This window comes from Leuciscus leuciscus (genome assembly GCF_965113295.1).
Source record: "Leuciscus leuciscus genome assembly, chromosome: 5".
Taxonomy (NCBI): Eukaryota; Metazoa; Chordata; class Actinopteri; order Cypriniformes; family Leuciscidae; genus Leuciscus; species Leuciscus leuciscus.
In genome coordinates this window covers 53,141,046-53,164,899 of record NC_138729.1, presented here as the reverse complement: position 1 = coordinate 53,164,899, position 23,854 = coordinate 53,141,046, and the positions used below count along the sequence as shown (strand labels likewise).

At 42.4% G+C, this 23,854-nt stretch overlaps 3 protein-coding genes across 4 annotated transcripts; 2 read left to right on the top strand and 1 right to left on the bottom strand.

The window, feature by feature from the left end:
- The first annotated feature begins 365 nt into the window (after nucleotides 1-365).
- Nucleotides 366-4,369, top strand: LOC309498376 (uncharacterized protein). The gene is made up of 3 exons (XM_082169085.1): nucleotides 366-2,843; nucleotides 3,184-3,805; nucleotides 3,922-4,369. The coding sequence occupies exon 1, from the start codon at nucleotides 539-541 to the stop codon at nucleotides 1,214-1,216; it is 678 nt and encodes a 225-aa protein (XP_082025211.1). The 5' UTR covers nucleotides 366-538; the 3' UTR covers nucleotides 1,217-2,843; nucleotides 3,184-3,805; nucleotides 3,922-4,369.
- Nucleotides 4,370-9,991: 5,622 nt separating this feature from the next.
- LOC309499832 (uncharacterized protein) lies at nucleotides 9,992-14,343 on the bottom strand. Its single transcript, XM_082171324.1, has 2 exons — nucleotides 14,174-14,343; nucleotides 9,992-10,582 (listed from the first exon to the last, which is right to left on the bottom strand). Exons 1-2 carry the CDS (start codon nucleotides 14,307-14,309, stop codon nucleotides 10,224-10,226), a joined length of 495 nt encoding a protein of 164 aa, XP_082027450.1. The 5' UTR covers nucleotides 14,310-14,343; the 3' UTR covers nucleotides 9,992-10,223.
- A 1,120-nt stretch (nucleotides 14,344-15,463) lies between these two features.
- LOC309499821 (uncharacterized protein) lies at nucleotides 15,464-21,905 on the top strand. Of its 2 annotated transcripts, XR_014206354.1 has the most exons (3): nucleotides 15,464-15,706; nucleotides 19,693-20,876; nucleotides 21,128-21,141. XR_014206354.1 is itself a non-coding variant. In XM_082171311.1 (2 exons), the coding sequence occupies exons 1-2, from the start codon at nucleotides 15,571-15,573 to the stop codon at nucleotides 20,343-20,345; spliced, it is 789 nt and encodes a 262-aa protein (XP_082027437.1). In that variant the 5' UTR covers nucleotides 15,464-15,570; the 3' UTR covers nucleotides 20,346-21,905. The 2 variants fall into 2 exon arrangements, 1 of the variants encoding a protein (XP_082027437.1); XM_082171311.1 differs by having other exon boundaries at nucleotides 19,693-21,905.
- Nucleotides 21,906-23,854: the final 1,949 nt, after the last annotated feature.

The following is a 23,854-nucleotide window of genomic DNA, read 5'->3' as shown; positions in this document are numbered from 1 at the left end:
AACCCGATCAGACGGAGCCATCGGACAGCTCAGACAAACCCGATCAGACGGAGCCATCGGACAGCTCAGACAAACCCGATCAGACGGAGCCATCGGACAGCTCAGACAAACCCGATCAGACGGAGCCATCGGACAGCTCAGACAAACCTGATCAGACGGAGCCATCGGACAGCTCAGACAAACCTGATCAGACGGAGCCATCGGACAGCTCAGACAAACGTACGCCGCACATCTAGTCCATACACAGATAGCTCATTATGTTAGTTGTGTTTGTGCATAACACTAGACCAGTTGAAGGTTTGGACTCAATTTGTTTCTTAAAACCATTTGGATCTAAATGCTTTTGCTTAGTTTTTAATAGAATTCATAAGTCTTACCTCAAGTCACCCTGCCCCGACCTTACTTGCCGAAGGCCGTGGACATCTCCGGTCTTCAGAGAGAGGTACATGTATTTTGTGACGCTTCAGAGGAGGCTTATGGCTCAGTGGCGTACCTCCGGACCACTGACAGATACGGTGAAGTGTATCTGTCATTCCTGATGGCCCGTTCCAGAGTCGCTCCCAAGCGATTTCACTCTATGCCCCGATTGGAACTCTGTGCTGCCCTTACTGGTGCACAGCTCTCGCAGGTGCTGAAGAGGGAGCTTACCATCCACATTGATCAGACAACCCTGTGGTCAGATTCCACAACGGTGCTGACATGGCTGAGGTCTGAATCCTGCCGGTTCAAGGTCTTTGTGGGCACCCGCGTGGCCGAGATACAGGAGCTGACTGACAGGCATGCCTGGAGATATGTTGATACAGCAAGAAACCCTGCTGATGACGTAACACGAGGGAAGAAGCTGCGAGAGCTTGTTCAGCCAAATAGATGGAGCCTGGGACCTGCCTTCCTCCTGAACAGTCCAGACTCATGGCCAGAGGACCACACTGTTGACCAAGCAGAAGATACCTCAGAGCTGCGCAAGTCTATCTTCTGTGGGGTCGCCACAGTTGCATCAAGCCAGTCGACTTCAGACGTGGGCCAATACGGCTCGTGGAAGGAGCTGCTGGAAATGACAGTGCAGGAGCTGCATGGGGCGGCCAACTCTAATGATAAGCCCACAGCTGAAGATTACCGACAGGCTGAACAGTTGATACTTCAGAGGGCTCAGAGGGATAGTTTTCAGCAGGAGTACAGCCTCCTGAAAGCTGGTAAACCCGTCCCCAGCAGCAGTTGACTTCGCACGCTGTCTCCAGAGTTGGATGAAAAAGGAGAGCTCATTCGTGTTGCAGGACGACTCCGTCGAGCAGAAGGCCTAGAACTGACCACTCTTCATCCAGTCATCTTCATCCAGTCATCTTAGACCCAGGTACTTTGATAACCGCCTCCACCACCCAGGCTCAGAACGGGTGTTCGCTGAGCTTCGACGCTCCTTCTGGATCCTGCGAGGGCGTGAGGCTGTCCGGCGCTACCAGTATAGCTGCGCTGACTGTCGACGATGGAGGGCAAAACCTGCAGTGCCGAAGATGGCAGACCTGCCATCAACCCGTCTGCGCCTTTTCAAGCCTGCCTTCTATTCTACGGGAATGGACTGCTTTGGGCCATTTGAGATCAAAGTGGGCCGGCGCCGGGAGAAGAGATGGGGGATCATTTTGATACAGATGCTTTTCTGATGTCCCTTCGTCGGTTTATTGCCCGTAGAGGAACGCCTGCAGAGCTGTTCTCCGATAAGGGGACATATTTCAAGGGAGGTAAGCGAGAACTCCGTGAGACCTTCGTTGGAATGTCTCACGAATTACAACGTCTACTTGCACCACAGAAGATCTCCTTCCGCTTTAACCCCCCAGCAGCTCCCCACTTCAGAGGGGTGTGGGAGAGGGAGATACGCTCAGTTAAGAGCACACTCTATGCCACAGTCGGTGCTCAGCCTGTTCCAGAAGAAGTGCTTCGCACCGTTCTTACTGAGGTGGAAGCGATCCTTAACAGTAAGCCCTTGGGTTATGTGTCTTCAGATGCCAGTGACCCAGATCCAGTGACTCCCAGTGTTCTTCTTATGGGGCGGCCTGATGGTTCGCTACCTCAGGTAGTCTACCCCGAAAGTAAGCTCATCTCTCGCCGCCGTTGGAAACACTCCCAAATCTTGTCTGATCACTTTTGGGCCCGTTTCATCCAACTCTATGTGCCGAGTCTGCAAGCTCACCAGAAGTGGCAGGCTACACCAGCTGACATGGCAGAGGACTGTGTAGTGATGATCGCTGAGCCACATCTTCCAAGAGCCCTCTGGCCCATTGGAAAAGTAGTCAAGACTCATCCCAGCCCTGACGGGCACATCAGGTCCGCTGATGTAAAGGTGAAGGAGAGAATCTACACCCGGCCAGTTGCCAGGCTGGTTGTCCTCCCTGCACTTCCTTCTGGAGAAGATGGAGACGGTTCCACTCCTGCCACTACACCATGATGAGCGAATGTATTACATACATTCGGGGGCGGCTGTTGAAAAGGCCCCAAAGTTATGTTTGTGTTGCTATTATTTAGTACAGTTGACCATATTGTGAGTTATGATTTACGTTTACTGCCGTTTATTCAGTGCTTGTAATAGGATAGCGGACGCGCATGCTGGTTTGTATATTGTATGTGACATCACGCAGTTAGTATGCAGTATGAAAGATAGTCGGTCGGTTGTCAAAGTTAGTACGCAGTACGATAGAGATCGTCAGTCAGTTGGATTCTCATTGTGAGCGACATTTTCCTCGGAGTGTGCGTGAATGAGAAAAGTAAGTATTTCTGCTGTATTACTCGTGATATTGCATTTCTTTGTTAGCTGTTATTTCTGTTATTTGATATGGATGAGAGTTAGGAGTTTAAGGGTCGCTACGCGAGCGTTGTGTTAATTGTATTCGCGTTCGGACGTTACTTTCTAGCTTCGGTCCACCTGATTTATACTTTACTACTTATCAGTACTTTGTGGTTGAGTAAAGTATGAAGTAAGTTGTGTTAAATATTATTATCTGGACCATTATAGGCTATCTAGGCTATTGAGTAGCTATATCATAGATGACAGAAAGTTCGTTATTGGTGACTTAATGCATAGAAAATCTGAGAATCCCATGTAAGTGTTTGAATCTTTCTCTGCCTACATTTTAGAGTTTAAGATATAGTCATATTCTGACTATTGTTTGTATATTGTAATGTATATTAGTCCTTAAGGAGAAATTATGTGTATGCATATGTTTCCTTTATTCATTTGTATTTTGTTTCTCTCTGTATAAACCACACTCAAATTACACACTGAAAATTACTGACACAAGAAAGAGGAAAGAATAAACAGAATAATAAGAACTATCTCTCAGCTCGTCATTTCATACTCTGGAATATTTGGCCTTAGGTGGTGTTCTGGCCGACACTCCTGAGTGAACCTGGTGATAAACACAGAATTAGCACCCAGACTGAGCGTCTACCCATTATCTCCACTTCACCCATATTACACATTACCAAGACCATGTTTCTTTGACTTCAGGCCTTCAGACCTGTTTGAACTGAACTCTGATTTATGATGCACAACATCCTTCTGGGATCTTGATGTATGTGTTCTCAAGGTCATTGTTTAACTCTGTCGTTTCAGTTCATCAGATCCCATCACAGTATTACCCAAACTCCCTCACTGACCCTAATGAGATTGCTGAAGTGGAGAAGATCAACCTCAAAGTAAGATGTGATGGGAAGTTCATGGACGTGGACATGTTCCCACAGGAAAAACTCTCAGTTTTACTAAAGGAGGCCTGTGACATGGCAGGGAAGAAACCAGAGAGGATGTCTCTGGTTTATGAAGGTAAACACAGCATTCGTCAATCGTTTCTTGAGGTTGATCTGATGCACCAAACTTAAAAACTTCAGTTTGATGAGTGAGCCTGCACATCAGTCATTGCTAGCATTATTTATTTTCAGGAGAACATCTGGACGTGGACGAGAGAGTGTGCCATTATAGTCGACTACGAAGAGGAACCACAGTGAACTTGATTCGTATCTAAATCATGCCTGGAATAGCTATCCGGATACACAAATACACTACAAGAAATGCTATTTAAGCTCATCATGTTGCTTTAAAACAGTGTCACTGTAAATGTTAACTGCGAGTATTGTATTGATGTGCATGTTGTATATTCTCTGCAGTCTTACCAGCTATTTTTTTTTTAATGACACTTTTTTTGCCATGAGACATATTGTGAAAAACAGTATTAAGTCTCCGCCCGATCGGTCCAAGGCAGTTTCTGATAAGCTTGTGAAAGATTACTGCGTTACTGCCTTTTCAGTGTGGCAAATTCATTGAATTACCTCTTTGTTTCATCTGACTCCAAAAATAAAAAGGGCCAATAGATGTTTGTTAATCGTTAAATGTATGTGAATGTTTAATTAACCAGTTGAACTCTTTATTGAAATGACACCCATCCGGATTCCTATAACACTTGAGTCTCGCACCGGCTGGTTATACGATCTCATAATCACAAACTCGTCAGTCTCGGTCATTACACAGAGGCGATTGACTAATATCCTAGATGGCCGTACTCCACTTCGCTCATTCTAGATAGAATATATTATTTAGTCCCCATAGATCTGAACACACTGGATTAAGGTTATAGATTATACCCAGAGGTCTCAACCATTACCATAGAAGCAAAGCTGGCCAACTTAACTACTTCTAATGGTAACTTTGTATAATCATGCTGTAGTTTCCCACATAAACTTAGCAAAACATTAGTTTGGTCAAACTTTCCTATAGCTCTAACAGTAGAGCTCTGAGTGACGCTTGCAACGCCAAGGTCATGGGTTCAATTTTAGTCTCCAATGAAAGCCCAGAACCTCTGCTTGATGTTCACTTTGTTTTGACTGCGAAAAAATATTTAATCGCTCTAGTTTTGGCCCAAATGTAAGAGAAGAAAACACAAGAGTCCGCGGCTCGTGGATGCGCACAGACAGCGAGCGGGCAGGTTGAGTCTACGAGGTTCTCATGTGCAGAAAGCGTGACGTAGTGTAAATATCAGTGTGTCGCATCACTCGCATAAGTGGCGCTAGACTAAAGTCGAGTCCGTATGTTCGTTTAGCCGCAAGCTAGTTATTGCATACATCCATCCGTATGTTCTAGTTATTTTACTTTATAAAGTTTTAAATATGAATTTTTCTTACACAAACGCAACGCTTCGCTTCAGAACGCCTTTATTAGCACTTTATGATGGACAGATGAACTTTCATGAGCTTTAAACCGATGGTCGCAATCCACTGCCATTATAAAGCTGGGAAGCGTCAGGTATTAATAACTCAGATTGTGTTCGTCTGAAAGCAGAGTCATGAACACTAGCATGAGTTCAGAGAGTCATGAACACTAGCATGAGTTCAGAGAGTCATGAACACTAGCATGAGTTCAGAGAGTCATGAACACTAGCATGAGTTCAGAGAGTCATGAACACTAGCATGAGTTCAGAGAGTCATGAACACTAGCATGAGTTCAGAGAGTCATGAACACTAGCATGAGTTCAGAGAGTCATGAACACTTGCATGAGTTCAGAGAGAGTAAATCATGTTCATTTTAAAGTGAACTCCTGCTTTAAACTCCGAGTCTCTGTTCAGATGTGATTCAACTCTCATCATCATCATCATCATCATCATCATCATCATCATATAAATGATCATCTTACAGGGACTTTCTGAAGCGCTGGAACTCTTAACTCTTGAGGATCTAAAACAAGACAGAGGAAAAACACTTTCTCTTCACTGTAAAAATATCGTGTTTTTAACGGTAAAAGTAATAAACGCTACGGCGAAAAACTGTTCAATGGTTAATAGAAAGTTTACGTACTATATACGGTGATCTAACTCTACATTTAATGTAATTTTACAGTAAATCCGTTCAATTTACAGTTTTTGGAAGTGAAAAAGAACAAGTCATTGTATAATTTACAGTGAAAAACCGTAACTTGACATTCCCACAATTCCATCATTTGATGTATTTTTGTTGAAATAACAATTTCTTCATACTTTTTCTTAAATTTAATTTAGTTAAATAAATGTAATATTGCATTTTTACACTGTCGTGTGTGTGTAGTGTGTGTGTGTAGTGTGTGTGAGACACTGTGCAGCTTCTGTATATTAGTATTAACTCTCTTGTGGAAAAGCTGCTTGTGATGATCATGTGACTCTCATCTCCACTGTGATTGGTGGATGTCAGTGAATTACAATTGTGCAAAACAGATATTAGTACTTCATTAGGTTGGTAAGTTAACATTATATCAGATAGTGAAATACGTTTTTTACTGTAAATGTAAGTTAAAGGAGAAGTTCACTTTTAAAATGAAAATTCTGTCATCATATACTCACCCTCATGTTGTTTCAAACCTGTATGAATTTCTTTCTTCTGCTGAACACAAAGGAAGATATCTAGAAGAATGTCAGTAACCAGACAGTTTTTGGGTCCCATTGACTTCCATAGTAGGAAAAAAATATACTATGGAAGTCAATGGGACCCAAAAACTGTCTGGTTACTGACATTCTTCTAGATATCTTCCTTTGTGTTCAGCAGAAGAAAGAAATTCATACAGGTTTGAAACAACATGACGGTGAGTATATGATGACAGAATTTTCATTTTAAAAGTGAACTTCTCCTTTAAGTCTGTAAAACCTGAAATTTTGCGGTAAATTTCTGGATATCTTCTTTTTTTCAACGTAAATTTCCCGGAATTTTAGTTTCCAGTGAAAATCCCGATGGACCCCGACAGAAACATGGCGTCGCTCAGATCCGGCAACATCTGTACCGCCTGATCCACATGTGTTCCGGATCTGTCGATCGGGTTTCAAACACTAGTTTTTTTTACTTTATAATTTTCTCCTCCAGAAAGCTGTTAAAATGCTCACCGTGGATTAATGCATTAAAGGCACTGATATTAAAATATCAGATGCAGTTATTCATGATGCATATTATATACAGGCAGATACAGATGAGAATATGAACAAAACACGATATTGAACATTAAAGTCGAGATGAAACTGGTGTTTTCTCCGCGATAGTGACGAATATCCGAGAGAAACAAATGACCAATAAGAACAAATGTGGGCGGGGCTTAATTCGGTATTGTCGGATAAATCATTTATAATAAATACTGCAATATTCCACGCAAAAATAAGAATGATCAGTTTTGATTTCATGGTGACTTTAAGCATTTGATCATATAAAAGCATTATAAAGTATCAGCCTTTATACAATATGAAAATCTGAATCAGAAATAGCTTTATTGACAATGATTTGATTTTCCCCTTTAGTTTATGAAGCTTCCATGTAAATACAAGACATAATAATAATATTAAAGAATAGAAATGTGACAATATAAGACACATAATGGCTATATTTACAGCAATAAGGTGTATATATTAATATAACTGTCTTAGTGCAATAATGCGCCGCGTTACGCGTTTTAATGTCTCTTTTATCGTACAGTATCATAAATCTGCACTCATATCGTGAATCAGAGACTTTATGCCTCAAAGTTCTTCAGAAAACAAACAGAAAGACGCGCGTTTAAAAACATCTAGACGGAGCGGAACAGAAGGATGAAATATTAATAAATCAACATATGAAACTCAAGAACGCGCGCTAAACCCTGTTAACTTCATTATACTGTCCATCATTTATAGCGCTAGCGACGCGTCTCAGACGCGCCTTTAATAATCAACGCTCAAACCGCAGTGTGATTGACACGGACGCGTTGTAGTTGTTGAGTCTCCAGCTCTACCGCGCAAGCGGGACGTCATGGCGGGGTTGTAGACCAATGAGATTTGAGTGTGGGCGGGGCTAAACAGAGCGTCGCGTCACAAACAGAAACACAAGCGTCAGTCAAAAGGTCTTGATCAGGAATTAAACGCCGAGACAAATATGGCATATTCATATTCAGCCCGTTTATTTCCCTACACTTCTTCAAGTTTTACAAGACTTAAATTAGTTTTAAACAGTAACAGAATTGAGGGAAGAGCCTATTTTACTCATAATGCACAAAATCAAGTATCAAAATCTTTAAATCTTTATTGTGTCTTCCATCATTTCTTCTTGAATTCAGCTCTCTAATTTCATCTCTCAGACACAATAACAAAAGTACCAGATTTTAAAGCTTTTATGTGTCTATAAATAGTTTCTTGTAGCCTAAAAAGACCAAATTTATACTGTGAAAAATCAGGGTCTATTTAATGTTGATGTGAGATCTGAAGATCAGGCCTGACTGAAGCCTATTTATACATTATCAATGTAAAGCTGCTTTGGAACAATCTACATTGTTAAAAGCACTATATAAATGAAGATGACATGAAGGGTGTCACTGTATTGACTATTAATTATAATAAATCACAGCACCACACTTTTTTACTATTAAAGGAAATCTAAAATCTCTACATAAATTATAGTATCAGGATAATGGTTGAAGAAAAAAGTCCCAAAGTCTGTTCAAAATCTCAAGGTCCCAGCAAACAAACATTAATATACTTTTTGCTATGCACACTGTTTCGTGTTTCCCCAGATTTGGATTATTTACTCACTTACTTTGTTATACAGCGGCATTCTTCTGCATCATTGGATTTCAAGCGCCAGAATACCGGACCTTTAAAGGTGACATATTATGCCCCTTTTCACAAGTAATATAAATCTATGGTGTCCTCAGAATGTGTCTGTGAAATTTCAGCTGAAAATACCCCAACGTTCACGTTTTCTGGGTTGGTAGAAGCACCGGGGACCCGATTATAGCACTTAAACACGGAAAAAGTCAGATTTTCATGATATGTCCCCTTTAAAGAGATGGATATTGCATGCATTAACATTGCACCGATGGGGAGCCTTCACAGCCCCAATAGTGCCATTGTTTTTATTTTTCAAGGAGGAAGAGACCTCCATCATTGTCCAGCACTGCGTTGTCTTCGTCACCACCATCCCTGTCCATCATGGAGCCAGTCTTCCTCTCCGGCACCGCTCCGCTGAAGCCAGGCATTCCCTCAGCTCCACCATCAGCTCTTTCACACAGCCCTGATCCGCCTTGGGGCTTCCGGTCCCTGTCTACGCCTAGTCCCTGGGAGTCCTCGGCTCCACCTCGCCCTGTTGACCGTCATCTTTGCCCTGGCTCCTCGCCCCCTCAGCTCCACCTCGGCCCGTTGACCGTCAGCTTTGCCCTGGCTCCTCGCCCCTTCTGGGAGTTCTGACCGTCAGCTTTGCCCTGGCTCTTCGCCCCCTCGGCTCCACCTAGGCCCGTTGACCGTCAGCTTTGCCCTGGCTCCTCACCCCCTCGGCTCCACCTCGGCCTGTTGACCGTCAGCTTTGCCCTGGCTCCTCGCCCCTTCTGGGAGTTCTGACCGTCAGCTTTGCCCTGGCTCTTCGCCCCCTCGCCTCCACCTAGGCCCGTTGACCGTCAGCTTTGCCCTGGCTCCTCACCCCCTCGGCTCCACCTCGGCCTGTTGACCGTCAGCTTTGCCCTGGCTCCTCGCCCCCCTCGGCTCCACTTCGGCCCGTTGACCGTCAGCTTTGCCGTGGCTCCTCGCCCCCTCGGCTCCACCTCGGCCCATTGACGTCAGCTTTGCCCTGGCTCCTCGCCCCCTCGCCTCCACCTCGGCCCGTTGACTGTCAGCTTTGCCCTGGCTCCTCGCCCCCTCGCCTCCACCTCGGCCCGTTGACTGTCAGCTTTGCCCTGGCTCCTCGCCCCCTCGGCTCCACCTCGGCCCGTTGACCGTCAGCTTTGCCCTGGCTCCTCACCCCCTCGGCTCCACCTCGGCCTATTGACTGTCAGCTTTGCCCTGGCTCCTCGCCCCCTCGGCTCCACCTCGGCCCGTTGACCGTCAGCTTTGCCCTGGCTCCTCGCCCCCTCGGCTCCACCTCAGCCCGTTGAGAAGAGAAGCCCTCGCCATTCACAAACCCTCTTGTAACTAGCAAATATGCATAATAATTATTTTTTTTGTACAAAAGCTCAGGATTTATTTTAAACAATATTTTGTAAAATACTTTTGATACATTTTTTTTATTTGCATAACATTTAATGTGATTTTTACCCACAAAAGGGAATTTTTAAACCTCCAAAAGCTTCATATAAAGAACAGCAACACATATAAAACGCTTTACTTTGTAAGTTGTTGCAATGAAATAACAGGCCTATTTACAGAAATACAGCATGTAATGTAATTATGAAACAAGCATTTATTTATAAATGCATTATTGCACTCCATCAGTGCGTTCACTGGTCCTTGAACTCTGCGTCAAACATGATCTTCTGGATCTGCATTTTAACCACGGCTCTTTTCTGTGGCGTCAGTCTTTTGAGGGCCGGGACGAAACTCAAGAGAAACAGCTCGTCCTCATCCAAGGCTTTCTGGACGCTCTTTAGAGGCTCGTTCTCGGAGACCCGTGTGTGTGTCGGATCCTCGGAGACCCATGTGTGTGTCGGATCCTCGGAGACCCGTGTGTGTGTCGGATCCTCCAGAGCCTCGGCTTCACTGGGAATCTTCCTCTTGCTGATGTGATTGCCCAGGAACGAGAGGTTTTCTCTGTGTGGCCAGTAATGCAGGTCTTCCCTCTTCAGCTTACACTGCACCACTGCAGGAGACCAGTTTCAAACATTCATTCTTCAAAAATAGGTCTACTAAATAATCTTGAAATCAGCTTTAAACAAGGGAAAACATTCTTTAACATGCATTATGCACAACAACAGGTACGTTTAACAATGATGGTTAAGAGAGCAGAGCTGAACGCATATAACGGTAACACTTTACAGTAAGGTTCATTAGTTCCCTCTCGAACGGTCTGTCGTTTTGCATAGCTCTATGCTTTGGGGAAAACTCCTTTTTCTCTGAATACTGAAGCCTTTTTGTATAATAATGCATTGCTAAAGCACAGCCAGCACAAAAGACGCTCGATTTCACCATAGATTCAGGTTTATCGACTGAAGCAACGATCTACGGGCCTCTCTGAAACAACTCTACTTGAATCCAGTCTGACTTCTGACCTGTAATGCCTGAATCATAATCATACACTGTTCACTCGTTGACCAGAGGAGAACTGAGCGACTGAGTCTGGGTTCTCTCAAGGGTTTTTCTCCATTTCTCCTTTTTGCCCAGGCCATTGGCAGAGCTATCAAATAAACATGAATGAACATCAGAAGGAATGCTGTTTTAACCGCGGAAAGACGTTAATACACACCGTTTTTCAAGTTAAAATCCTCCAACGTTAATCTACTAACTCTCCTGACTGCTTTGTCGGACAAAAATGGCGGATTCGGCGGATGGCGGATTATGATTGGTCAGATCGCCTGTCAATCAAACTCCCTGCGAACTAAGGGTAAATTACGCTGGACCCTGAGCCCAAGAAGCAGTCCTGATCAGCAAAACAGGAAGAGGGGAGGGCCAGGTCTTGCCGGATCACCCTCCAAACGCCCCGTTCAGGTCTGGCCAATGGAGCAGACGTCGCGATTGCAAGCAGCAGACCCGTTCAAGTTCATCGACCGCTGTTAAAGCGAACAAAATAAAAACCAAAAATACTCTGCAAAAGAGCACTTTTCCTCTTCCACACCACACGAGTGTCGGTTCCCTGCTCAAATGCAGCCACACGAAATTATTCAACCCATAGCCAGCCGGGCCGAGGCATGGGAAGCCATCCCTGGTGTGTCCCGATGGGTTGGGAACACGGTAGAACAAGGCTACTCGCTCCAATTCGCTCGCAAAGACCCTAATGATGATGGGCCTGGCTCGTACAGAGGCCGGCTCCAGTCATACGGAAAGGATGTGTGCCTGCAGCGCAGGGACTTCTGAGTTATAAACTCTGGCGAAGGTAGACGGCGAAGAGCAGCCGGCCTCCGTGCATTTATCGCCAGTCGATTGATATAAAGCTCATCACTTCGGTGCGGAGGATGTGAGATGCTGCTCTTCACCGAAGTGTCGGCTCTGCGCGCGAAGCATATTGAGCCGTCATGTCAGACTTAGGCCCTTGATTTGGACCCTCGTTCAAGCGTCCCAACTTGGGTCATAAAACATGTCGTTCCGCTTAACACAGCACGGTGTGATCGGATTGGTTCCCCGAAGCGTATAGCTACGCAACACAACTGACAATCGAAAGGGAACGACTCGGTAACTGACGTAACCTCGGTTCCCTGAGATAAGGGAACGAGTGTTGTGTAGACGGCTGTGCTATGACGTTCGCCGTTCGTCGCTTCAGTTGATAAACCTGAATCTATGCCGAAATTGATCGTCTTTTATAGGCAGATGCCCCGCCCATTCTGGCGGGCTGTGTTCCGATTGGTTACGCCGCTCCGCCATAGGTTCGTGCAGTTCCCACTGACCAGCCAATAGCGTGCGAGTAGTCTCTGCACTGTGCCGGCTGTGCATTAGCACTGCGTTATTATACAAAAAAGCTTCAGTATTCAGAGAAAAAGGAGTTTTCCCCAAAGCGAGTTATGCAATACGACAGTTCCCTTATCTCAGGGAACCGAGGTTACGTAAGTAACCGAGTCGCTAACGTTAGTTAACTACCTTAGTTAACAAGAACTAATAATGAACAATACTTCTTCAGCATTTACCTTAGTTAAAGGACAATTCCGGTATTTAACACATTGAGTCTATTTTGTAGTTTGTTTTGGATGAACTAGAGTGGTGGACAAAGAAATTTTGACAATGGTTCCTGTCTCGACTTTTTGACTATTTTAGAATTGCCCATGACCGCTTTAGAATGGGAGTCTATGGCCATGCACAAACATGCCCTTAAAACAACCCTTAACGTTCGTTTTCAAAACTGTGCAACTCACAGAGTGGTTAGTGGTGTTCATTGATGTTCCAAAACAAGTAGCGTAGCGAAATACAGTTTCTGTCGTGTTTTATTTGGCATTTTGTAAAATCCCATTGATTTCCGTTGGAGGACTCATTGCTCGTTGATATTACTGCGCTACCGGAAACGGAAAGGGGGCTGTTTACATTTGGTTGTAGTCTTTTATGGTCTTTTCGCTCGGTTCTCTGTCTCTCAGGGGCTGTTTACACCTGGCCACTTCATGCGTTTTCTCAGATCGGATAGCTATCCGATCTGAGAAAACACATTAAGTGGCCAGGTGTAAACAGCCCCTCAGAAGGCTAGCGTGAGCAACTGCTTCAGACTCATATCAGACAAATATCGAGCGGAAGTTTATACGCGGTTGTGAGGTATCTGAAAAAATAGTTCCACTACGGAAAAATAAATGGATTGAAATCATACATTGCGCCGATATATTTGTTTTTATTCATCAACGAACACCACTAACCACTCGGTGAATTGAACAGTTTTGAAAACGAACGTTAAGGGTTGTTTTAAGGGCATGTTTGTGCATGGCCATAGACTCACATTCTAAAGCGGTCATGGGCAATTCTAAAATAGTCAAAAAGTCGAGACAGGAACCATTGTCAAAATGTCTGTGTCCACCACTCTAGTTCATCCAAAACAAACTACAAAATAGACTCAATGTGTTAAATACCGGAATTGTCCTTTAATATCAATTTCAACATTTACTAATACTTTATTAAAATCTTGTTAACATTAGTTAATGCACTGTGAACTAACATGAACAAACAATGAACAGCTGGATTTTTATTAACTAACATCAACAAAGATGAAAAAATACTGTAACAAATGTACTGATAATTGTTCATGTTAGTTAATACATCAATTAATCTTAACTTATGAACCTGTTAAAGTGTTACCCATATTTAAATGTAATAAATTGTTTTAATGATTTGTATTTGTTGTCAGGGTAGCCTTAAATAATCTATTTAGTTTTTTGCTCTTAGAAAAATTAATACGTATGCATGTATGAATGGGTTTATTATATTAGTGTAATTAACTAATGGTAAGCAGGGTTTGTTTATTTTATTTATATTTTAGATGCAAATTAGCATATGTTTTAGGCCTATTCTCTGCACAATGCATTTTTTCAGCTTTTTGGTTGGAATTATGTTGTATATCCTTATTAAAATAAACCTTTTTTTGTTTTTGTTTTTTGCACAAATAAAATATCACAGAACACTATAGCCTAATATCTCTGCGTCTTACTTGTGAACCTGTACAGACTACTATGTGTAGACTACTACGCAGGATTTTACAGTATAAAGGTTTAATATCACCATGAATAGTGCATGTAAAGCTCGCGCGCGTGAGATTTGACGCACTGACCGGAGAGCCCGACGGACGCGGCGATGTCCCTCCACGCGTCGACGCGCCGCTCCGAGCGCCGGTAACCGCGCAGCGACGCGTTGTAGAGCAGCGGGCGAGTGAACACGGTCTGGATCAGTTTCTCCTTCTCAGCCATTGAGTTTATTACTGAGTTGAGCTGAGACGCGGCGCGTTTAGATCGTATTTCCGGCGCGTCAGAAACGCGCGACTCACGCATCGCACGCGATTGGTAGATCACAGTTCGCAAGCGGATTAAAAGTGAATCAGGCTCTGGTTTGATCATTTTGATTATTCGTGATCATCAGATCTGTCTATCCAGAATCTATGGCAAGCCGTTTCGACTTAGTCATTCCTAGGATACCGTATGAATTTCTAATATCATACAATTAAAATTTTACTAGTTAAAATACTTTTTCTTGATATGAGGAATTAGATTTTTACTAGTTAAATGCTAGGCTAATTCTCCATTTCAACTATGACGTCACCACTCGCTGAAATACTACGAATTCCTGATTTAAACTAGTAAAAACTATAATAATTCTTGATATCTGTAGTGTTTCCACTTTTTAAATGTCACCTTAGGCTGCCATTTAAATTTAAGACTTTAATTATGATTTCATAATGTCATCTTGAATCAATAATTCGTATTTTTGTGAGTGATGAATGACGTCATTGTTGATATCAAGAAGTAATTTTTTTACTATCATGTTTGGGAAGAAATAACGTGTAAGAGTCAGTGTGTCAGTCTGAGGGACCAATCATCACAGTTCAGGATATTCAGGATATGCTCTTTGGATTAATTCATGGGAAGATTATTTTATGGTTATTATAAAAATAAAACCTAAACATTATCATTAGAGATGGTTCTAGTAACAACATGCAACGCTCGATCTGGGAAGCTTTAGTTTTTGGTTACAAAAAAGAACCAAATGGGAACGTTCTGTGTTTGCGGGTTATATTTTTCCTTATTATTTCTGTGATATCTTTCTTGTGATATTTTTTGTCAGGCACATAAAACAAAAGTTCAGCCAAAAACCAAAATCTTTTTGTGTCGGATCATTCGGTCAGGTACTGCGCAGAAATGACACACTTTTAAAACTAACTTAAGTCTTGTAAAACTTGAAGAAGTGTAGGGAAATAAACGGGCTGAATATGAATATGCCATATTTGTCTCGGCGAGTCGGCGTTTAATTCCTGATCAAGACCTTTTGACTGACGCTTGTGTTTCTGTTTGTGACGCGACGCTCTGTTTAGCCCCGCCCACACTCAAATCTCATTGGTCTACAACCCCGCCATGACGTCCCGCTTGCGCGGTAGAGGCGCGTGTCGCGCACTTTTGACGCGCCTGTGTAACAATTCCGGGAGCGCGTTCAGGTCGACGCGTCTCAATAAACTCAATGGCCGCGACTGAGAAACTGATCCAGAGCGTCTCCGGTTACCCGGTGCTCTACAACGCGTCGCTGCACGATTACCGCAGTTCCGAGCGGCGCGTGAACGCGTGGAGGGAGGTCGCCGCGTGCGTCGGGCTCTCCGGTCAGTGCGTCAACATAACGCGCGCTCGACAAGCGTTTGACTTTGAAAAGTGTTTCTGTTCTGTTGATCTTGATGATTTTACACACATATTTACAGCTGGAGACTCAACAACTACAACGCGTCCGTGTCAATCACACTGCGGTTTGAGCGTTGATTATTAAAGGCGCGTCTGAGACGCGTCGCTAGCGCTATAAATGATGGACAGTATAATGAAGTTAACAGGGTTTAGCGCGCGTTCTTGAGTTTCATATGTTGATTTATTAATATTTCATCCTTCTGTTCCGCTCCGTCTAGATGTTTTTAAACGCGCGTCTTTCTGTTTGTTTTCTGAAGAACTTTGAGGAATAAAGTCTCTGATTCACGATATGAGTGCAGATTTATGATACTGTACGATAAAAGAGACATTAAAACGCGTAACGCGGCGCATTATTGCACTAAGACAGTTATATTAATATATACACCTTATTGCTGTAAATATAGCCATTATGTGTCTTATATTGTCACATTTCTATTCTTTAATATTATTATTATGTCTTGTATTTACATGGAAGCTTCATAAACTAAAGGGGAAAATCAAATCATTGTCAATAAAGCTCTTTCTGATTTTCATATTATATAAAGGCTGATACTTTATAATGCTTTTATATGATCAAATGCTTAAAGTCACCATGAAATCAAAACTGATCATTCTTATTTGTGCGTGGAATATTGCAGTATTTATTATAAATGATTTATCCGACAATACCGAATTAAGCCCCGCCCACATTTGTTCTTATTGGTCATTTGTTTCTCTCGGATATTCGTCACTATCGCGGAGAAAACACCAGTTTCATCTCGACTTTAATGTTCAATATCGTGTTTTATTCATATTCTCATCTGTATCTGCCTGTATATAATATGCATCATGAATAACTGCATCTGATATTTTAATATCAGTGCCTTTAATGCATTAATCCACGGTGAGCATTTTAACAGCTTTCTGGAGGAGAAAATTATAAAGTAAAAACTAGTGTTTGAAACCCGATCGTCGCAGAAACAGTGTCGCTCAGATCCGGAACACATGTGGATCAGGCGGTACAGATGTTGCCGGATCTGAGCGACGCCATGTTTCTGTCCATCTGTCCATCGGGATTTTCACTGGAAACTAAAATTCCGGGAAATTTACGTTGAAAAAAAAGATATCCAGAAATTTACCGCAAAAAAATACAGGAGCAACATTTCAGGTTTTACAGACTTAACTTACATTTACAGTAAAAAAAAAACTTATTTCACTGTCTGATATAATGTTAATTTATCGATATATTGAAGTATATATTGTACGACATCCGCCAATCACAGTGGAGATGAGAGTCACGTGATCATCACAGTCAGCTTTTCCACAAGAGAGTTAATACTAATATACAGAAGCTGCACAGTGTCACTCACACACACACTGCACACACACGACAGTGTAAAAATGCAATAAACATTTATTTAACTAAATTAAATGTAAGAAAAAGTATGAAGAAACAGTTATTTCAACAAAAAGACATCAAATGATGGAATTGTGGGAATGTCAAGTTATGGTTTTTCACTGTAAATTATACAATGACTTGTTCTTTTTCACTTCCAAAAACTGTAAATTGAACGGATTTACTGTAAAATTACATTAAATGTACAGTTAGATCACCGTATATAGTACGTAAACTTTCTATTAAAGGGTTAGTTCACCCAAAAATGAAAATTCTGTCAGTAATTACTCACCCTCATGTTGTTCCAACCGCGTAAGACCTTCGTTCATCTTCGGAACACAAATTAAGATATTTTTGATGAAATCTGAGAGCTGATCACTCCTCCATAGACTGCTAGGTGGCCCAAACTTGCTGGCCCAGAAAAGTTATTAAAGAGATCGTTAATATAGTCCAAGTGACTACAGTGGCTCAATCTTAAGTATATCAAGCGACGAGAATACTTTTTGTGCGCAAAAACAAACAAAAATAACGACTTTATTCCACTATTCATTTCCTTCTCTCTGGGCCTCGTAGTGTTTTTGCGCTGCGCGTCTGTGTTACACGTCACCACATAGGCTCACTATTGGCCGACGCTGGTCATGTGTGTGATGCGTGATGACTTGTAACACAGACGCGCTGCGCAAAAACACTTACGAGGCCCAGAGAGAAGGAAATGAATAGCCACCTAGCAGCCTACGGAGAAGTGATCAGCTCTCAGATTTCATCAAAAATATCTTAATTTGTGTTCCGAAGATGAACGAAGGTCTTACGCGGTTGGAACAACATGAGGGTGAGTAATTACTGACAGAATTTTCATTTTTGAAAATTTCATTTAACAGTTTTTCGCCATAGCGTTTATTACTTTTACCGTTAAAAACACGATATTTTTACAGTGAAGAGAAAGTGTTTTTCCTCGGTCTTGTTTTAGATCCTCAGGCTGCCGTAAGAGTTCCAGCGCTTCAGAAAGTCCCTGTAAGATGATCATTTATATGATGATGATGATGATGATGATGATGAGAGTTGAATCACATCTGATCAGAGACTCGGAGTTTAAAGCAGGAGTTCACTTTAAAATGAACATGATTTACTCTCGCTGAACTCATGCTAGTGTTCATGACTCTCTGAACTCATGCTAGTGTTCATGACTCTCTTCTTTCAGACGAACACAATCGGAGTTATTAATACCTGACGCTTCCCAGCTTTATAATAGCAGTGGATTGCGACCATCAGTTTAAAGCTCATGAAAGTTCATCTGTCCATCATAAAGTGCTAATAAAGGCGTTCTGAAGCGAAGCGTTGCGTTTGTGTAAGAAAAATATCTACGGCCCTGTCCCAAATGGCAAACTTCATGTGCACTTTCGGTCTTGTGGACTTACAATGGCTGCCGCGTGCGCGTGTCCGTTAAGTCCATGAGACCGCAGTGTGTCCCATTTGTCATTTTTAGATCTCAGAAGGGTGCTCGTGAGCGCCCCCATGTGGTCGATTTGCGCCCTTGATGTGCACTTCTGCCGAGCCTGCACTGATGCGGACTCCACTGCAGACTTCTTCCTGACAGTCAGAGCGGCGTTACGTCACGAAAGTGCGGATTCAGAGGAAGACCGCGAGTGCTTAGGGGTCCATTTGGGACAGGGCCTATATTTAAAACTTTATACAGTAAAATAACAAGATTCCGGCCAAACAAACATATGGATTCGACTTTAGTCTGAGCGCAACTTATGGCCCTTGCACACCGAGTCCGAAATTATCGTATGTGTTTTTCCGTATTAGTGATTCTGTGGCTCTGGTGGCTCTGGTGGCTCTGGTGGCCCTGGTGGCCCTGGTGGCCCTGGTGGCTCTGGTGGCTCTGGTGGCCCTGGTGGCTCTGGTGGCTCTGGTGGCCCTGGTGGCTCTGGTGGCTCTGGTGGCTCTGGTGGCTCTGGTGGCCCTGGTGGCCCTGGTGGCCCTGGTGGCTCTGGTGGCCCTGGTGGCTCTGGTGGCTCTGGTGGCCCTGGTGGCTCTGGTGGCTCTGGTGGCCCTGGTGGCTCTGGTGGCTCTGGTGGCCCTGGTGGCTCTGGTGGCTCTGGTGGCCCTGGTGGCTCTGGAGGGCTCTGGTGGCTCTGCTACGGATGCGAAAAATGCAGAAAATAGAACCTGATGCGAATTTTTTTTTGACGGACGAAAGTTTCGGACTCAGTGTGCAAGGGCTTTCATGCGAGTAATGCAACGTACTGCTGATATTTACACAACGCAATGATGCGCTACGCTACTACTGACGTCACGAGTTGTGAAGTTTTCCTGCTGCAGTGGTGTGTGTGTGTGTGTGTGTGTGTGTGTGTGTGTGTGTGTGTGTGTGTGTGAGTTTAACGCTGTTCTCCCGCTGCAGTGGTGTGTGTGTGTGTGTGTTTGAGTTTAACGCTGTTCTCCCACTGCAGTGGTGTGTGTGTGTGTGTGAGAGTGTGTTTGTGTGTGTGTGTGTGTGTGTGTGTGAGAGAGTTTAACGCTGTTCTCCCGCTGCAGTGGTGGAGTGCAAGAGAAGATGGAAGACCATCAGGGATCGCTACATCCGAGAGCGGAGACTCTGCAAGCTGAAGAGGGAAGAAGGAGGCCGGCGCCTGCATTACTGGCCACACAGAGAAAGCCTCTCGTTCCTGGACAATCACATCAGGAAGAGGAAGATTCCCAGTGAAGCCGAGGCTCTGGAGGATCCGGATGACGGGGACGGAAGCGCTCGCGATTCGCCCGAGGAGTCGCTCGACGAGTCCAGCGGCGGAGACTCAAAGTCCAGCCTGGGAAACAAAGCAAAGAGTGACGGCAGGTTTGAGGCCAAGCATCCGCTCAAAGCGTCGATCCCGCTCAATCCCATAATGCCCCTGTCTATCGTGGCTCAGCTCAAACCACTGCAACACATGAGGCCGCTGGTCTCCGCTCTTCCTCCGGGCCTGAAGGGGGCATCGGCGTCCGGCTCATCAGCGCAGACCTCAGAGACAACGACACACACACGGGTCTCCGAGAACGAGCCTCTAAAGAGCGTCCAGAAAGCCTTGGATGAGGACGAGCTGTTTCTCTTGAGTTTCGTCCCGGCCCTCAAAAGACTGACGCCACAGAAAAGAGCCGTGGTGAAAATGCAGATCCAGAAGATCATGTTTGACGCAGAGTTCAAGGACCAGTGACTGCACTGCTGGCGGACTCAGTACAAGTAGCTTTACATTGGAGCCCGGAAACATCTCACGGTCAATTATTGTTGAAATGATGACTGTCAAAATTCTGACTTAAGTAGAAATTCTGATATAAATTAAAAATTCTGACTTAAGATGTAAAAAAGTCAAAATTGCGACAAAAAGTTGGACTTATGAAATTATGTTTGAAATTGTGAGTCAAAATTCTGACTTAAGTCATAAAAAGTAAATTGACCTAAGTCAAAATATGACAGTTGAAATTATAAGTCAAAATTCTGATATAAAGTGAAAATTCTGACTTAAGACGTAAAAAAAGTCGAAACTGACTTAAGTCAAAATTGCGACAAAAAGTTGGAAATATGAAATTATGGTTGAAATTATGAGTCAAAATTCTGACATAAGTCAGTTTGGATATTTTTACGTCTTTGAGTCAAAATTGCGACAAAAAGTTGGACTTAGAATTTTGACAGTCATAATTTCAACTGTCATATTTGACTTTGGTCAATTTACTTTTTTAAGACTTAAGTCATGAAATTATGGTTGAAATTGCGAGTCAAAATTCTGACTTAAAGCCCGAAAACATCTGACTGTCAATTATAGTTGAAATTATGACTGTCAAAATTCTGACTTAAGTCGTAAAAAAATAGAAACTGATTTAAGTCAAAATTGCAACAAAAAAGTTGGAATTATGAAATTATGGTTGAAATTGCGAGTTAAGTCGTAAAAAGTCAACTGACCCAAATCAAATATGACAGTTGAAATTCTGACTGTCAAAGTTCTGACTTAAGTCAAAATTATGATATAAAGTTTAAATTCTGACTTAAGACATGAAAAAGTCGAAAGTGACTTGCCAAAATTGCGACAAAAAGTTGGAATTAATGACATTATGTTTGAAATTATGACGGTCAAAATTCTGATATAGTCAAAATTCTTCTTCCTGAAGACGTAAAAAATCTAAATTACGACAAAAAGTTTAAATTATGTCACACTTAGTTATAATAAGATATAATTAAGTCATAAAGATTCATAATTAGGACAGAATTTTGACTTAGCCATAATTTCAACTGACATAACACATAAAATTGACTTCTAATATGACCGTTGAAATTATAATAAAACATTTTTTATTACAATTAAAATATAAAAAAGTTATAATTCTGATTTAAGTATAAAAAGTCAAAACTGCCATAAAAAGTCAGAATTACGACATATAAATGTATGACATTAATGTCATTAAAATGTAAAAATTCTGACCTGAGACAAAAAAGTAATTCAACTCTTCAGAGTTCAAAGACCAACGAACACACCGGCGTTCACTCCCGATCTTTCACTCCCGATCCTTCACTCGATTCACACTGGACCCTGGAACATTTGACTGCATCTTTTAGATTAAAAGATGCTTTATTTTTGTAAATATCTCAGTATGAAGCTGGATATGAAGTCCCTCAGCGTTTGACTAGGTTTGATTGGATATTTAGTGGCACAAAAGACCCTGTTTTTGTAAAATATCACCAGTGAAAATGTTCTTGCATCATTAAATGTCTTGAACTTCTACTGTGTCATGTGAGGCTCAGATGAGTGTGAAATATGTGTGACAGCTGCATGTTTGGAGGATTCGTAAAGTGTAGCGATGCTCCGATATGAAGATTCTGGCCGATACCGATAACCAATAATTCTTCATATCTGAAAGATGATAACCGATATATCGGCCGATAAATCTAAATCCACATATTTATGTCATTTTTGAGAGCCTGATTACAAAAATCCATGTCCCAAAAACACCATTATAATGTTCTATTTATAATTTTAAGTAGCCGATATGACAGACTTAACTGTTGCACTTTACAATATTTTACTTTTTTGAAGTGATTCCAATCATATTCAAAACCATCATGTTGATCTGAAGTGTCTCAGCCGAAGGAAATAATCCATTATTTATCAGCTTTAATATATCGGATACATTTTCTTATTACCGATATATAACATTAAAAATGAACCGATATCGGCCGATATATCCTGCATATCTAGTAAAATCAGCTTCCTGATGTTGTTTTAAAGATCTCACATAAAATAAATGTGGAATAATAACACCAATGGAAGTTGGGGAATCATTTATCATATATTTGAGCTTCTTTGTCCAGCTTTTGCTTCAAAGAGAGACGAGAGATGAAGCTTTTCCACTTGCTAACAGCAGAAACATTCACTTAAAGCATTTAAAGATATCATCAGATTAATATAATAAAGCACACACTGAAATATAGAAATAAATGAATAACAGTACATTGGAATTAATAACATATTATGGAACTACATGCATTTTTATAATTTATAAGAGGCAAAAGTATATAAATCCCGATCAACATGACACTAAAAACCATAATCTCAACAATATAAAGCAAATGAATATCAGTAAGCCGGACAGACGCTGTTTATTTGTAGTTTTGATCTTCCTTATCGCTGTGGCTTAAGACAGATTCTGAAAATCCATTAATTCCTTGATAAAAAGCATGCGTGCGGACTTGTATGATTACAAAGGATTTGTGGAGAATGAATAGAACATGTACAATATGTCTTTCTGTGGCAGGAGAGACACTGAAGGACTGTGTTTGGGTGATAAGACACGCGTCCAGACGTCGCTCCAGTCTTTCTGCCGTCTCAGATTGAGATACAGCTCGACGTTTAGCATCAGAAATCATCGAATAAAACCATGAGGAGAGCCACAGTTCTGGCCGGAGGAAGTCACACAACATGACCAAGAAAATATAAACCAACGGCAAAAAAATGTTCTTTCTCAGTTTTCCAGGAATATCAAAACATATACATTCATTTCTGAATAATGCATCGAAATTGCATCAAAATTAAGGGAGTTTATGGTTGAAACCAGTTCTTGGGCCCTATCTCGCACCCAGCACAACTGACTTTGTACACGACGCATGTATCATTCCTATTTCTCACCCGACACACAGCGGACTTTTCCCTCCACAGACGCACGTCGGTAAATTAGGGAATGAACTTGCGCTCCCGGGGGCGGTTCAGGGACAAGAGGAGGCGTGTTCCAGCGCAAACGTTCCCTGGTGCTATTTTGCAGTTTCAGAAAACAATTCCTCCACTGACCAGGAGAAACCTCGTCTAAAGTCAGTGGCACGTTGCACATGTTATTCAGATGCTATTTTAAGGGCACATGCTTGGCCATAATGTAGCGTGTGCACAACACACACACACTTTGCTTCTCTCATCTACACAGAAGCAGCAGTTTTCATTTTTAGAAAACCATACATTATTACAAGGAACAATATTACCACACGAGGGAAATCATTGTTGTGTCCATGAAGATATGAATAATAGGCATAAATCTAGCTTACACATTTACCCAGATTATCATACGCCTGTTTAAGCGAAGCTAATTTGTGTGTGTTTCTCCATCCCCAATGTCACTTCTCTGTGTTTTACGGCCCTGACGAGAACGTCGGTCTCCTCGGCTGTGAACCGCTCCTGGCGTGCGT

Bases quoted from the DNA above. Each gene is read 5' to 3' on its own strand.
- LOC309499832 (XM_082171324.1), bottom strand. From the start codon at position 14,309: ATGGCTGAGAAGGAGAAACTGATCCAGACCGTGTTCACTCGCCCGCTG. The intron at 10,583-14,173 runs GTCAGTGCGTCA...GGTCTCCTGCAG, and splicing joins CGCGTCCGTCGGGCTCTCCG to TGGTGCAGTGTAAGCTGAAG.
- LOC309499821 (XM_082171311.1), top strand. From the start codon at position 15,571: ATGGCCGCGACTGAGAAACTGATCCAGAGCGTCTCCGGTTACCCGGTG. The intron at 15,707-19,692 runs GTCAGTGCGTCA...CTCCCGCTGCAG, and splicing joins CGCGTGCGTCGGGCTCTCCG to TGGTGGAGTGCAAGAGAAGA.
- LOC309498376 (XM_082169085.1), top strand. From the start codon at position 539: ATGGCCCGTTCCAGAGTCGCTCCCAAGCGATTTCACTCTATGCCCCGA.